General features: G+C 35.3%; 1 protein-coding gene across 2 annotated transcripts in view; it reads left to right on the plus strand.

Moving 5' to 3' along the window:
- Positions 1 to 16,613, plus strand: part of shcbp1 (SHC SH2-domain binding protein 1) — a 32,568-nt gene extending 15,955 nt beyond the window's left edge. For both annotated transcript variants that reach the window (XM_048547194.2, XM_048547195.2), the window contains 6 exons: positions 12 to 132; positions 2,324 to 2,455; positions 5,662 to 5,780; positions 8,958 to 9,044; positions 9,753 to 9,900; positions 12,564 to 16,613. In XM_048547194.2, the coding sequence (XP_048403151.1) occupies positions 12 to 132; positions 2,324 to 2,455; positions 5,662 to 5,780; positions 8,958 to 9,044; positions 9,753 to 9,900; positions 12,564 to 12,919 (963 nt within the window). In that variant the 3' untranslated portion in view covers positions 12,920 to 16,613. The remainder of the gene's footprint in view (positions 1 to 11; positions 133 to 2,323; positions 2,456 to 5,661; positions 5,781 to 8,957; positions 9,045 to 9,752; positions 9,901 to 12,563) is intronic.
- The last annotated feature ends 554 nt before the right edge of the window (positions 16,614 to 17,167 follow it).

Here is a 17,167-nt window from a genome sequence, read left to right on the forward strand (position 1 = left end):
TTTTGTCTTAGTTTCACAGTGATCCACTTCTAGCAGTAAATGCCTGTTTTGAAGGAGATGTTGTTGTTATCTGTCCTGGCCATTACTATGTGAATGGCTACTTCAGCATAGCTGATTCCATTCAAGTAGAAGGTAGGTACTCCAAGGATAAAATGTAAACTTACATTCTTTACACTGGCTTTCTTATCTGTAAACCTGGTATGTCAATGCAAGACCACATTAACCAACTCGTATAAGAGTCATGGTTTAATATAGCTAACTCTTTTTAATCTTGTGCATGCTTATAATTAAAATTATGAATTATTCCTTTCTTTGTTTGCCTAATGCAAATTCAGGACACTGTAGAATAGAGTTCTGAAGATGTGAAAGAATTGCAAGATGTTGCGCTTCATTAAATCTCTTTCCAACTGTCTGATAGCATTTCAAATGAATTACTGAAGTTTTATATATCTGCTAGTTTCATTCAACAAAGCACAACCAAATATGAACAATATTGAGAGGGTAGAAGTTAGAGACAAAAGCACTGTGTATTGCTGGCGGAAGTTATAAGAAGCAAAACAATGGACCAGGATGTCCAAATGGTAGCCAACGCGCATATGACTACATGATGAGATGGAGCCTTATTTAACATGATCAAGCAATGAGGGAAAGGCAAAGCACAAATCCTTTCGGTTGAATTTTGAGAAGTGCAATAAAGAACAGAACTTCAAAGAAAAGAAATGCAAGTGCCTGCCTGAATTGGGAATAGCACATGTTGGGCAAATGAAGACTTAATAGCAGTTTTTCTGTTGGGTTATTAGATTTAGGGATCTTCTGGAGTCTGTATTCTGATATTTAATATTCTTTTATCTTTCCATATAGGCACAAGATTATAAAACTCAGCAGGAGTAGATAATTTGATATATAAAATAAGATAATTATATTTTTCAAGAATGTTAGTCATAAACATAAATATGGAAAAATTGTGTGTAAGTTCTGATTAGACTACGCTTTTGAAGTATTGCGGTCAGCTCCGGGCTCCGTATTTTAAACATAATTTGGAAAAAGTGGAAAATACTCAAAAAAGATGAAATAGAATAATGCCAGAAGTAGTTGATTTTAGTTATATTGAGCTGTTTCCTCTAGAAAAATATAAGCTGATGAGTGAGCTGATAGCTCACTGTTCCACTGCCAATGAAGACCAGAACAACGCACCATAATTATAAAGTGGTGAGGTGAAACAGAGGTTATGATGGGAACCAAAGGCAATGGTTTCTGTTTTCCCAGTATATAACCGGAAGAATTTTTTTTTCATCCAGTACTGAATGTCTCAAAGTAATTTGACAATTTAGAGACACAGGGATTTCGAAAGGTGTTGAGGTAGAGTTGGCTATCGTTAGCATACATGTAAAAAAACTCAGTGTTTTCAGAGGATGTCGCTGAAAGATAACATGTTGATGATAAATATGATGAGTCACGAATAGATCCTTGGGGGCATCAAACTTAACTGTAGTAGGAGGCAAAGCATCCACTGGAATTGATTTCCTGGTTTCACCTGAATATGAATGGAACCAGACTGTGCAGTTCCCCATTCCCTCTAATTTTTCTTATGGTGGCGAGGTCAGCAGCGTTAAACACTATATATAATTTGAGAAAAACAAAGAAGGATAGTTCATCTTTCTGAATTTGGGGTTGAAAGCTATTTCAGCCCTCTTGCAAGGGTAGAAACCTGCTTGCAGTGATTCAAACATTTTTGGTTTGGAGAAAATGATGTGGATTTGAGAGACAGCAGAACAACACTGACTTAAGAATAAAAAGTTATTGTAATGGTTTGGAAAACTTTGGTCAGTGGATGCTTTTAAGAACAATGATGTGATGAAAGCAAATTTGAAGGAAAGAAAGGACAATTCCACAAAGAAGAGCACAGTAATATTAGCTACAGGGAAACTAAGAAAGGAAGTTGGATGTTCAGTAGTTTACTGGAAATACTGTTTGATTGGGAAGGGGGTGTGAAGGAAGTTGGTCCCTTGGATAGAACACGTGAAGGTAGATGGGAGAGGAATTCCAGTAAGATGGAAGTTTAGGGGGCAAGGCAGGATATGAAGAGGAAGTTTGCCTCAGTTATCTAGAGAAATGGAGCAAAGTGGCTTAGCGTTTTAAAAAGTTAGATTTTAAGGAATAAAGTGAACTAGAGATTTTGGACTTCCACCAATGCTTTGTCACCATAAAAAATCTAAATCATTTTGTGCATTGTCTGTTAGCATCATAGAGACTGTTAATATCCAACAAGTCTGTTGCAGCTTGTTGTCCACAAAATCATTACATAGTTTCTTCCTCTGTCTAGGATATGGGCTTCCTGATGACATTGTGCTGGAGAAGGAAGGTAAAGGAGATGCCTTTGTCGCTTGCACTGCCAATTGTTTAAAAATATCCAATTTGAAATTTATTCAACACGGTGCTACAGAGGGCATTCTATGTAAGTATAGTACTGTTGACTGCTGCATTGGCTAAAGTACAGAAATCTGTAAGAATAAGGTACTTTACAATAACTTTTATATTCCTATGCTTTTACAAATTTAAATGAATTATTATTAGAAACCACTTCTTTATTGCAATTCAACTTAGTTATGCATTCTTTATTTGTCATGCTTTCTTGTACTTCATCATAAATGTTCCACTATTCTCATGCCTTCAATACTTCGAGACTCGTCAGGTTGATAGAGGAAAATTATTTCTTTGTACACAATCTCATCTCTATGCTTTAAATGTGCCTTATCTCCAATACCTTGAGTGTTAGACAGTGAGTGTATTTGGGTGTCACTGTTGTTTATCCAGTCTATCCACATATTCATTCATAAGGTCAGATATGCCGTAACAACAACAGAATGGAATTAATATGAACTGACCAGGCATTTTCTGCGTGATCTGAAACAGTGCCATTGTAGCAAAGATTCAGCTGCTGTCTGGGAACAGCTGTGCAAATATAAAAGAAGAAATCAAATTATGGGCTCTTGTACTGCAATGGCAACGTCCCTCCCTCTGGTCTAGAAGATCCAGGTTCAAGTCCCACAAATCATAGTTGTGTCATATGTCCAAGTAAGTTTGTTAAAGAATACTGTCTTTTTTAAAAAAAAAAGACACTTGCAGGGCTGGGGATGTTGGGGACAACCTTAAAAGTCTGCTCCTGGGCTTTGTCAAGCTGGCCATTGAAAGGTCAAGTAGCAGGCTGTTGAGGGGTTTGCGAGACCCAGCTGCTTACCTCCCTTTTGAAGTTACATCTGTGTCTGGGTATCCCTGGAAAAGATAGTATGTGGTGTCCACTGGCATCCTTAAGGCCTTCCATTATTGTTGGCATCCAAGGGGTTTAAGTGCATTATCTTCTCCCAAGATATTCCTCCAATTTTAATTTAAGTTTGCCTTTAAAATTTGGGTTAGTTACAGTGCTGCTTTAAGGGTCTATCACTAGTTAACTAGATTATCCAGTTGAACAAAATTATTATCTCCTGTTAGGTTTGGTTGTTCAACAGAGTATAAAAAAAATTTACTAAGACCGTGTGATTAAGTTAGGAGTTGTGTGCTTGTGATGTATCATTCTAAGTAACCATAAGCCTGGGTCAACATGGACTCAAAGATCGACACTCACCGACTACGTGAAACCCAGTGCTCATCAAAGTCCAATTAATTGTAGCAAGACTTGTACTACAGACCCTCGCAATAGAACCCAATGTGTTACTTGCCTTCCGAGTTGCTTGCTGTGCCTGTAGGCTAACTTTGTTCCTTGTACAGATACACTAAAGTTACCATGAACATCCAGAATTAAAAGTTTTGCACACTTTAAGAAACTATTCTTTTCTACAATTGGAAAGCAAATAACCTCATATTTCTCCATATTATATGCTATTATGTTATATGTTGACATTTAACTTGTCTCTCTCTCTGTACACATTATATTAATATGGTGGCCAGCCTTTGGTGAGTCATGAGATTATTGGTGCAGAATTCCTGACTCCTGATGTGTCCTTTATAGTCACTGTATTTCTAGCCAATATCAACCCACAGGGTGTTGCTGATTGGGAAGTCTACATTGCTAATACAATTGAATGCAAAGGGAGATAATTAGAAATTTTTTGTTTTGGAGATGGCCATTGACCCAGCATAGTTAAACATTGTCCTCCTTAATCTTCCCAATTCTTTAAAGAAAAATGACCAAAGTTTGAGTTTATGACAATTATTTATTCATAAAAAAGATCAATTTCTTTTATTGAAAAGCATTACATTTTGCCTGAATTAAATTCATATTTAAAACTCAATGTTTCTTCATATAAGTATATAAAGAGTTTTCACTGTCAAGTTAGTGTTTACTGGTTTGTGAAGCAGTGTGATGCCAGCAGTGTGGTTCAATTCCCATCACTGGCTGGGGTTACCATGAAGGCTCCTCCTCCACCTCTCCCCTTGTCAGGTCTGGCAGCCCTCAGGTTAAAACACCACCAGTATATTCTCTCTAATGAGAGAGCAGCCCTATGGTCTGGTAAGACAATGGCAACACAATGCAAGTACTGTTTATTCACATATTAACAATTTCTTCTTTGATTTTTAAGTACCTGAATGTAGAAAGTGATACCCTAAAAACAATCCATTTTTGTAGTGTGCTGAGCAATTTGGGCATTGATTAATGGTTTTGCATGGGAGTGATATTAAGCACTTTGGCACTTGAGAACTGATACAAACATATCCTTGGAGACCACTTACTGGGCGATTGTAGCACTTGAGAACCAAAGTTCTGTCAACCAGTAGTACATGAACAACTTGTGTGGTTTTGTTGTTGCTTGTAGAAAATATATTGAAGCATGCCAATTATTATTGTTTTTGTTGATATTGCAATAAATTATGGTGCTGCTAATTGTTTTCTTCTAAAATAAATCAAGCATGAATTAGTAGACAATCGCAAGTAATCTTATCACTTATCTATTTATCCTAAAATTCTGTGATATTTCAATGCATCAGAAATAAAAATCTGTACATATAATGTACATGGACAAATTTGTGAGACTTCATTGTGCTGTGTTTTGAAGTATTGACTTCAAGGTTAGATGTGAAGTGGTGATTTTCACGTATATGAATGGTGTTGCAGATTGATTACTATTCTCATTTTAAGCTGTCCAAGTGTTCACATAAAACAAATTAGATGAAAATGAATGATTTGCAGAGTTATGGAGAAAATACTGGGATAGGGGATTAGAGCAGACAGCTTTTATCAAAGGTACATCATAGACATGATGTGCCAAATATCCTCTTTCTGTACTGTAAGATTCTATAATTCTGACTGTAGACTCACCAACATATATCGAAAATGAACAGTTACATTGGGTGTCAGGCAAACTCACTTCTGTACCTACACTGAAGTTCTTTGCTATGATATTACAAGCTTTGACAATTGAATATTGGAAGAATATCTGTTTTGTTTTCATAGAATCTTTGCTATGTGCTAAAGATCTCAATTTTTATACTGACAAATTTCTCGTGGTTAGTCTTATTTGTTTTATGAGCAAACTACATCTCAGTTATTCACTGCTATCTAATCAATCTATGTAAATTCAATTATTTGTTCTTTAATTTAGGCTATAGAATAAAGTGGAAAAACATATACAATTTTTTTGATTACTTTTTTAAAAAACTCTTCAGGTGTTCGTAAGGGCCAGGCTGTTCTGGAGAATTGTGTATTCCAGTGTGACACTACAGGAGTTGTATTAAGAACATCAGCAAAATTGCATATGAAAAATTGTGACCTATATGGAGCAAAGGTATAGTTTAATGGCACATCTTCAGAACTACAGAAATACTGGATTGGGGTGATAATCTCGTGCTTTTTAATTTTGTGGGATTTTTTGGCATAATGAGAAGACAGAATATCTAATTTACGCACAATAGAAGGACACAGTTTTGGTCTGAATTTGATCTGAATCTATCAGTTTCCTTAACAGACTAGTTTAAAATGTATAGAAATGCCACGTCTTTAGAAAATTTAATCAGGAAATACACTTTCTGTGCTTTTCAAAAATCGTTTACTTTTCCCATTTAGCACACTTAGTTATATTGTTGTACACACTGGACATGATCTAAGAGGGTGTAGTCAACTTGCTGTGGCTAGTGAGATATAGACAAGTATGTTTTAAATGTGCTTTCTTTCTTCCATCTGGCTGTATCATCAAATGATATAATTGTGAACTTTCCAGTGGCTGATTTCAGAGCTGATGAATACTAAGGAATAATGTTGCCTGTTCTTTTGGCATTAAAATTATATAGGGAAACCTGGATAAGTGAAATTGTATTCTTGTGGCCATTTCTTTGAAAGATTTGAATTTAAAATATGTACATACTTTTCAAAGAAGTAGATCTAGTAAGCAACTGGAATTTACTTCTTGAAAACACAACTAACATTGAATTTAGTGTTGGTAAGCTACTGGAAATAAAGTATAAATAATTGGTGCAAAAAATCACTCTAATGTTATAATAGGCTATGACGTAGAGAGAACCAAAATTGAAATGTTATTTTGTTGCCTTTCAAGTTTTTTTTAGTTATTCTTCAAATGGATGGTGGAACAGTGATTATCAATGCTGATTTTTCTCTTTGTTACACAATGTATTTCTTTTTTTCATTTTTATGTCTAGTATACTTACCTTTGTAGTCATAATGTGTTTCAGTACTTTATACAGGACCATAATAAGACTAAAATTTAGACATACTTAATTATCTCTGCTCTAGTTACATTTTACTTTAATCAAATTTATCATAACCAATGTAACCCAGTCATGCTCCATAAGGAATTTAGCACAGTATTTGATCTGATTTGATGCTTATTCTGTCTGAATTGCCGATCAATAACCAAAAGCATTTGGCTTAAAATAGTTTCTTACAAATTGCTTCTCAGTCTATGTCTGGACCTTAGTTTGTTTTCTCTTGCCTTAATTATACTGTAGCAAGATCAACAAAATTCCGGACCTGACATATTTAGAATAGAAACAGAAATTGAAATGGGTTTTTCTGAAAGTGCTCAAAATGAACATTGTATAATTGATTTATCTGTGTCGTTTAAAAATTAGAACACTCCAGGAAATGTTCCTCCAAAAGAAGCAAGCACCTCTTTAAAAACGTGGCTTTATTTTCTCTGCGGTTTTTATTACTAAAGATAACAGTTTTGTAACTGCAGTGTGTACCTTGTGCTGAATATAATCTTTAAAATTGATTTACTATAAAAAAATGCAGTTTAACATGTAAAGTTGCAGAATGTTTGTAATTAAAATGTTCGTAATTGTAATCTTTAGTTTTCTTAGATAATATACAATTTGAGCTAAGCGCATTAAATATTGTGTTTAAGGCATTGTGTATGAATATTCTCAAGTTAGAATTTTTAATCTGTAAAGATTGTCAAGCCTATTGTGCCTGCCAATTCCATTTTTGGCATTATTACATACACAAGCATTCCACACTCTATCTAGAAGACAAAAAATCCATTCAGTATTACAGGAAATTCCTGATGATCTTGATGTAGTCAGAGCTATCTAGCAGTTTCACTTCCAAGTGAAAATACCGTCTTTTTCTCTGACTATATTGTCATTTGTTACACTTGTATGTTTTGGCAGCATTTTCCATTTTTTTTTCAAACAAAAAGATCAAATTTTTGAAGATTATTGAATTTCCTGGGGAAAATCTTAAGACAGTTTTTCTAACTATGGATATCAGCTTGGCACATGCAAGTTGCAGAAACTTATTGAAGTATAATTTCTAACAGACTTTCAGTTAGTCTTTGTAGTTTTCATATTTAATGTAGCCGGTGATTGACTTGATAATGATTTTGAAGGAATCGTCATAATCTGGTTGACATGATGAAACTGAATACTTAAACCAGCATTAATAAAAGCTATCTTGGGGGAAAAAATAATTGTTTCAGAGAAGGATTAAAATCTAATCTTAAATTACAGGTGCATCTATTTAGCACATCTCTGTAGAAAAATAAGTACAGCTTTATCAACCACAAAGCATTCATTGTGATCCTGCGAACAGTGAATTGCACCTTTGAAATAATTAAGATGCAGATTTTCACAATTATTCACTATATAACCCTATATAGGTTGTCAGAAAAATACTTTGGCTCCTGGCATCATTATTTTTGGCCATAAAGTGTACTACTTCTCTGTTCAATTTTAATAACTCTTTAGGAGGGAATGGGTGTTTTTTGAAATTATGCCTAATTACTACTTGATTATTTTTCCCAGGTTTTTTGAATCAGAGAAGCCTGAGAAATTTTGGAAATTTACAGCAGTTCCTCTTCCTTCCCTTCTCCCATCGTCTGAGTTAACTCTAATAAAATCAACTGTTGAGTGCATAGTATTGTTTCAATAGTTAAATTAAAGATTAAAAAACAACAGAATAACACACAAGAGATAGGAAGAACTGCAGAGGGTGGCGTCCGGGGCAACACAGTGTGGAACTGGAGGAGCACAGCAGATCAGGCAGCAACAGAGGAGCAGGAATTTTGACATTTTGAAACTGGGCCCATTTCTGAAGAAGGGTCCAACCTGAAACGTCAACTTTCCTGCTGCTCTGATGCTGCCTGGCCTGCCCTGTTCCTCCAGCTCTACCCTGTGTCATCTTGAATAACACACTTGGTTATGGAAATATTTTTCCAACAAACAAACAAAAACTGGATGATGTTAATGACATACGAGAAAATGAACCACTTAGCTGGTGATGTTCATTGCTGATGTATTTTGACATCACAAAAATTAAGTGTAGTGAGCTTTAAAGCTCTAAACTTAGAAATTTGGAAAACCGTATGTACGTTAACGATTGCAGCAAATGTGTAAAATTTCTTAATGCTTTGGAAATATCTTTTATGAGAGAGAATTAATGGGAAAAACAGTTGATCTGCACAGAAGATTTAATCTTCCGTCTGTTAAAGTGTTGTGTTATTTAACAGGGGGCAGGACTTGAAATTTATCCGAGCAGTACATGTGAGCTTTTTGGCAATGACATACATCACTGCAAGGAGGGAATACGTATTAAGGTAAGCCCAAATGTACTTAAGAAAATTAGTAATTTAACAATAGCAGCTTTCATTTATGTAATGCTTTGTATGGAAAATAAACTGCAATACAATTCTCAAATGAGAAATAGGTAAAACAAAAGCTGAGCCAGCGAAGGTGCGCAAAAGTATTTGCAGCTTGTACAGTATGGTAGATTGTATGAAGAAGGGCAATTTGCATAAAGCAGGAGTGAAGTCATCCTAGATGGCTTCTGTGACATCAGTTGCCCTGGCCTCAGTGACTACCATGCCAATAATGTTGATCACTGTATGGCCCAAGCATTGAGGCCAAGTAGCCATGCCTTTCTCTCCTGCTTCTTTGCTGCTGTTCCTGTTGTGTGTAAGTAGCCTTTAATTGTTATGAGCTTCACATGAAGTGAGATCCATTGTTAGCATGCAACCATTGACGTTTATAGGACTGAGCATGCTGGACTCATGGAGACGATCTGGCAGGTACCATAATGTTTCACATGTTGTCTGCATCACTTCCATTGGGTGTAGTAACTACATTGTAATCTCTGTGCTTGCTGGTTGGCCTTTTAAATAATTTTGTGGAGGAGGGAATGAGAGATGCCTACCTATGCATAATGCTTGATAAAGGTATTTTACAATGAGCATAAAAGTGTCCTGGAACTAGTTGAAATGGTGCCATAGAATGCCATGTCATTTGTACTGGATATTTTATTGCAGAATTTTATGGAGGAACTATACGATGTACCAAAAATAACAATGATGAACAATCTGATTCATAACCATGAAGACTACGGCATCACACTGGCCAAATTTGCAATACACATTCCAAAAAAGAAAATTCCTTTTGCAATCACAGCACAAACAGGTAAGTGAAAATAATTCTTGTAAATTGGTTAACTTAATTTTGTTACTTGTGATCTGAATGAGGTTGCAAGAAAAATGCTGATCGAGTTAAATGATGGGAGGTAGCTCAAGTGGAATGTAAACACATTTGGTCTGTTTCTGTGCCATTAATACTATGTAGTTTGTACACTTTAAATCTATAGTGAGTCATCTTTCGGCTAGCAGTGTGAAATATTTTTAAAAAGTTAAGTGCGTTTGATTTACGCAGGAAAGGTGGAAACGTTCGAGGATTTCCCTCCTTTATATGTTCAGGAAAAGACCTGTTCACTTTTCTGTTCATGCTTGATTTGCACTCTGATCATTGAACAAGTCTATTTCTATGTACAACAGTACTAAGATAACATATCAACCAGGACTGATCAATCATAAATAAAGCCTTCATGCGTAAACACTAAGAAATGACCATTTGAACATGAGAATTTGTTTTCCATCTGTAAAATGGATCAGACTATTATCAACACAATGGCTACTGAAAGCAGACTACAGATTAATTTTACTTTCTGATGCTATATTTGCACCCTCCTCACCTCCCATCCAACCATGTCTGTACGTCACAAACAGCAGACATTTTAGTATTGACCTTGATAAACTCCAGTATTCCTCCCTCTAGTGTGAAGAACATTCATTTATCACCACTTTGTTTTCTATCTATGTTTTGTCAATTTTTTTCAGTGTACAGGTCTTACTAGTTAGGCTAGCATTTATTGCTTATCACTCATTGCCCTTGAAAAGATAGGTGATGGTGAGCTATCTTCTTGCACTTCTGCATTTGGTCTGATACTAGGATGTCAACTGTGCTGTTTTGAAAGAGGATTCCAGGACCTTAATGAGTGACAGTGCACGAATTGTGATATAGTTGCAAGTGAGGATGCTATATGGCTTAGAGGGGAACTTGCACATATTGTGTACGTGCTACCCTTGCCCTTCTGTATAATTGTGGTCATCTGTTTGGAAGATGCCATCTAAGGATCCTTGGTGAGTTGTTGTAGTGCAACTTGTACGTGATACACACTTGCCACTATGTGTTGGTGGGCATGAATTTTTAAAATGTTAGGTGGGGTGTTTTGTCCTGGATGTTGTTGAGCTTTTTGTCATTGAAACCGCACTTGTCCAGGCAAGTGACATGAGATAACTAACTTGTTTCTGATTTCCCAGCTTCTGACATGCTCTTGTAGCCGCAGTATTCGCATGGCTCATCCACTTCAGTTTCTGGGCAATGGTTAATCCCAGGATGTTGATTGTGGGTTGGGGTTAGTAATAATTTTGTTGAATTTCGGGGAAGATAATTAGATTCTGTCTTGTTCGTAATGGTTATTTCGTCACTCACATGTGGCAGAATGTTGCTATCCCTTTAATCTCACAGACTTTTAGTAACAAACCTAACATATGGTACTCAGTTACAAAACATTTGAAAATACGTGAGTACATTGACTCCACTACCGGTGCATAAACTGCATTGTCTTCATCTACCTGTTCTGTTACCTCATCAAAAATAATGCAAATCCAACTGTTCAATATGTATTTACTCATAATAAATCTTTGTGTCTCATTTTACTTGTGTATGTTTGCGCAAAGGGTGGTTAATTTTATCTTTGCTTGTAACTATCGGGTTCTTCTTCCCTTTTGAATAAGGGTATAATACTTGGAATGCTCCAGTTCTTTGACTCTACCTGGCATCTAAGGAGAATTTGAAGATTGCGGTCAGCATCTCTGCAATTTTTAACCTTCCTTCCTTCATCAATTGAGAAGACCAGATGATTTATTCACTTCACAGCCTTTTAAGTTGTTACATTTTGTCTATTTTTTTAATCTCATCCAGCAGCCTCGTATCTTCCTTGTGTACCATAGCTTTATTAATATCCTGTTCCCTGATGGCCACAGAGGCAGATAACTCATTTAGTGTATTTTATTTCCACCAATAGATATATATTTTTGTCTGTTATCAGCTCCTTTAACTTTTAATATGATTATTTGAAAATTTGGATTTTCTCTTCTATCAGCTGTCAACCTGTTTTTGTACTGACTCTCTGCTACCAACTACTTTCCTGACCTTTCATTTTGCATTTGGCCTGAATCTTCCTTGTATGCCAAATGTCAATTTGATAATATGACCCTTGACTGGAACTGCATACCCAACATGATTTTATGAACATCACCAGAAGAGTTCACGTTGGCTGTCCGCTGTCTTTTAGATGCAAATATGGATAGGCTTGCCATTGCCTACACTTTAAATACAAATGTATATTTTAAATTGGTCTCTCTCAATCAAAGGTTTACAGAGTTACTGTGCAATCACTAATTATTCTACTACAATAGTACATCTTTGCAGAATATTTGAGAGTTTGAAATTTTCTTTAGTTGTACTTTAGTGAGATTTTCCCCTTTTACCCAAAGCCAAGTTGTTTTTATGGAAATTGAATATTAGTGGAAAAAAAATTCTGTTTTGTCTGAAAAAAAACTTGAAGTATTACTAAGCACACTTATAAACTATTATGAAAGACAGCTCAGTAAAATAGAAGTAAATTAATAACATATGACAGTTGCCAGTTTTAATTGAAACCAGAAAATTATACAAAAAAAATACAAAATCTGAGTATTTATCTCCTGACTCTCTTTATTTTTTAGGCGATACAGAACAAAAAGAGAATCCACACAACAATGTCAATGAAAATAATTCAGAATTAAATTCTGACTTTTGTGAAATGCAAAATGTACCACCTTTATTAATTGAGTGTAGTTCTAGCAAATGTGAACAAGCCGTAGCATTGAATCCTTCTGATGCTGCTGAATGTGATGAAGTTATAACAAGTGAACTAATTTCCACTTCTGCAACAAAGAGGGAACAGTCCAGGAGCAGACTAAATGAGATGCTAGATGCTGGGGTGATTGATGACATAATGTCACAAGAAATGTTTCTATCCATTGTGAGTAATCACTTTAAGAAAAACGGTAAAGGAAGCTTTGGAATTGTGTACTCCTAACTCCAATGTAGTATATAAACCTTGATGTGTGAATTACATTTGTACATATTTTTTGAAGCAACTGTATAACTTAATATTTTTCACCAGCTTAAAGTTGTCTATGTACGATGGCAAAATCGCAATGCTTGGCAGATGAAAGGAAGAATTGATGGAATTCCTTTTTGGCAATTCTATCTTCTAAAGGTGTTTTCACTAGCTAATGTGCTTAATCAAGTTTGTCATTGGCCCAACTCGGAACCTGTGTTCAAATGCAATGCAATTATAGCTGATTTATTGCCAATGAATTGTATAGTGTTGACGATAAGTTAAGAAGACATTTCCATAAACTGCAGAAAGAGACTTAATTTGTTGCACTTCAGTTAGCTGTATAAAATATAACACTTAAAAGCAAGATTTGTAGTGGGATTATGTGTAGTACTCATCATTTTTCCATACCAGTATTTGGAACTGTTGATTCCAAATATTAAACTAATGTGCTAATTTCAGGAATATCTTACTTGGTGCTCTTCTTCCCTTTCCTAATCACCCCTCAACCTATCCAAATGTCCTGATGTAGTCAAGAAGCCAAAACTTAATGAAATATTTTGCAGATACAATCTTTTACTGCAACGTCATTAATTTCTCTCCATTTATTTGCATAATTATGTACTCTGAACTTGAATCTTTCCTCATTTATGGTTTCACTCCAATCAAAACAGCTATCTTCAGTAGAAAATAGATAATGGAGCGTTATTTATGTAAGAAAATGCTGCTTTAATGTACTTGCTTTATAAGAACATTCAAACATCACTGTTGAATTAAAAAAAACTTGATAATTTCACTCGGTGAAATCATGTAACTTTTCATTAATACTGGATCAGTACCTATTTTACTATGTTTGAAATGTATTTTATTGTGAAGTAAAACAGGATGAAGGTGAGAAATATTTGAGCTGTATTTGCAGATGGAGCTTATTTAATTTGCATTGTCAGTACAACTTTAACATTCTCATAGCAGTACATTTTCAATGTTTTCAGGCCTTACCACAGCCTTGTTGTAATTATTGAGAAATGTTTGTTGATTTCATTACTGAAACCCTTATACCAAACAAAGCATAGTTACACTGAACTTTTAACGAACTAATTGTAATGTAAATTTGTTATTTATATTACAAGCAATGATTTTTGTTATTTTGTGATAAATGTTACATTTCCTTTATGGGTTTAACAGATTGTAATATTTTGATTAAAAACTGAAAGAACTGCGAATGCTGTAAATCAGAGACAAAATAGAAGGTGCTAGAAAAGCTCAGCAGGTTTGGCAACGTCTGTGGAGAGAAATCAGTTAATGTTTTGGGTCAAGTGACCCTTTTTGGGAATTAACAATTAATAATCCCTGTCAATTAGCAACTTGTTGCTGCATAGTGAGAAACTCGCCATGCCACTTGTGAAAAACATAAAACATGGTGTGAGTTGCTACTGTTGTTGAGATTGGCCTGGTTGCATAAATTGCTGGATTCTCCCATGCATCTCGCTACAACCCAGATCTCGCAGACCCCTATAAGAAACTACTAATCATCTCCTTTTGTATGCCAGTAGTTTCTGCTCCATTTCCTTCTCTCATTATCTGAATCAAAGCACATTTTATTGGTTTCATTCAGTTTGACTTTTTTGCTTAACCGTATGTTTAAGAATATGAAAACAAATACGCGCATGGATTACATGCCGGTAATAATTTTCTTTTGCGTTTGGAGAATGCCACAAATCGTCTTTTTACATGGAAACATTTTTTCATGTTTCAAAAGAAAATACAGTGAATTTTGAAGCAGATTAATTATTTCAGCTATGGTTTATTTAGTTAGAAAAGATGTCCTAATGGTTTGCATCTTAAGGTAAAGAATTCAATTTCTAACACCAATATGTAGCGGATAGAAAGAGGCAAGTGGACAGAATACAAACAAAAACAGAAATTGCTGGAAAAGCTCAGCAGGTCTGGCAGCATTTGTGAAAAGCAAACAGTTAATGTTTCAAACTCTGATCCTCCTATTACTCAAGACTATCTTTCCTTGTTCTAATTTTAGTTCTTTAATTAATAAAAAGAACGTGGAGGGCAAGGCATTGGAAGAGTATAGGTGGGAACAAGTTCAGATTGAGAGATTGTCTGACTTCTCATCAACTCACTTGTTGGAAATAAATAGGAATGGGGAAGAGGGAATGAAGAATTAAAAACATGTTGAGTAACATCAGAATGATTGGAAAGCAAATGCTTTATCACAGTCATACTTTTCCTGTGATGCTGGTCACCTTTCCTCATGGTCCCCTCCCATTCTAGTGCCATGATATTAACTAAGATTTGTTGTAATATGTTCTGTTGTCACTTCAACAACTGGAGCTTGTATCAGGAGGACTGTTGTTACAAATATTCCTGCTTGGAATATAAGATTTGTTGGATTCTCTTGGAAAAGAAATGCAAGAAAAATTGATGATATAAGACAGAAGACCCACAGCTGAAACTTATTCTAAAAATTGGTATTGGTTGAAAATTCACTGAGGTTCGGCTAGAAATTCTGCAGCTAGTGGGCACAACAAATTTAAACAAGACCATCTATTGCATAGATAATTTATGAGCCATTACATGAATTAGTTTTAAAACAAACTTAAAAATCGGAACATAATTACTTATGGCTGTGAAATCGAATCAAAACAATGATGATAGTTGATGGATAACCAACAATGGCTATAGCAGAGTCTTTTTGTCACATTGTGTTATGCTAGCTCTCTCGCTTCCCTGCTCTTTTCATATAATCCTGGATATTTTCTCTTCAGTTATTTGTCTAGTTCTCTTTCGAAATCTGTGGTCGAATCTGCCCTAATCTCTCTCTCAGGCAGTAGATTCTGGATTGTAGCCACTCGCAACATATTACATTTTTACCTGTGTCACCTTTTGGCCATTCTGCCCATCAAGATTTTGGCACTTATCACCAGGGATTCTTTGCAGACTGTTGGATAGATCCCTTTCTCCCAGTCTGGTAAACAACTGTTCAGTGTTGCTGTCTGTTTCCTGTCACTTAGCCTACTGTGTATCTGGGATCTGATGGTCTTTGAGAATATGAAAAAAAAATGACATTGCTAAATTAAGATGCAGCTGCCTGGGTCCTATGCTGTTTGTAGAACACTAGTTTCAAGTACCAAAGAATACAGTGCATTTTCGATATATTTTGGCTTCATCGATGTTGCCCTTGCAGCAACAAGAAAGCAGTGCCATTATTGTTTATGGGACCAAGTCAAGGAAGAATGCTTTCCATTCACTGTTGGTACCCCCATGTTTATAGGAACATTTATGGCTGCATGAACACCTATCACAGTTACCTTGCCCAACCCATCTTGGATTAGTGCCTGTTGAATATGCTAAAATTATGCAAATGTGATCTGGCCTTTCAGATGATTCCAGTGGGTGACCTTCCAACACGATAGCCAGCGTCTTTGAGCAATAGAAACTGTACAATGTAACACGAATACAGAGGTTTATGTTAATCTCTGTGGACAGATGTTTCAAAATTGTTAAATAACACTTTTTTTCCAGTTTTAATGAAAGTGTTGTTGGTTTTTGTTTTATTTCTTATTTCTTTAAATTTTCATTTAGAAAAGATGCAGATACTATCAGAAAATGAAACACGGAAATTTATAACTTTTAATCTCATCTGTGTCTTTCATAAAATAAGATTGTCTAACATTATTCAGACAATTTAAGTGTATTGAATTGTATAGTTGTAAATAAAATGGAAAGTAAAAGAATGTTTCAACCACAAATAATTTGCCAGTTTCTATCTTGGTGAACCCAGCAATTTTGCTGTGTCGAAGAACAGTATTATCAGAACTGTATTTTTCCCCATGCTGAAATATCTTGTAATAGTCACTAAATGAGTTTGTGTTTTAGATGTGTATATAAATGTACGTGTGTGAGTATCCATCTATCTGTACCCTTGTGAAAGAAAAATCTTTTAAAACCTGTGTGTATTAGCCACCGTGAATCAGTATATCTTGTTTAGCACAATGCAGTTTTCAAGGAGCCAGCTAAAATAAAAGTAACATTTTAGATTAGTTTTTTGTAAAGGCAGTTGATCAGGAAAGATTTGTCTCAGGCAGTTGGCTTGCTGTCAGACTCTGGCAAGAGCTAGTCAGATGTTCAAGTTTGTTGTTAGCCAGTTTGACTGTCTACAGCTGCTGTGATCTGGAATATCTCTTAGGAGGAAAGCATCTTTATCGAAGA

The sequence above is a fragment of the Stegostoma tigrinum genome, chromosome 16 (assembly GCF_030684315.1).
Source record: "Stegostoma tigrinum isolate sSteTig4 chromosome 16, sSteTig4.hap1, whole genome shotgun sequence".
NCBI lineage: Eukaryota > Metazoa > Chordata > Chondrichthyes > Orectolobiformes > Stegostomatidae > Stegostoma > Stegostoma tigrinum.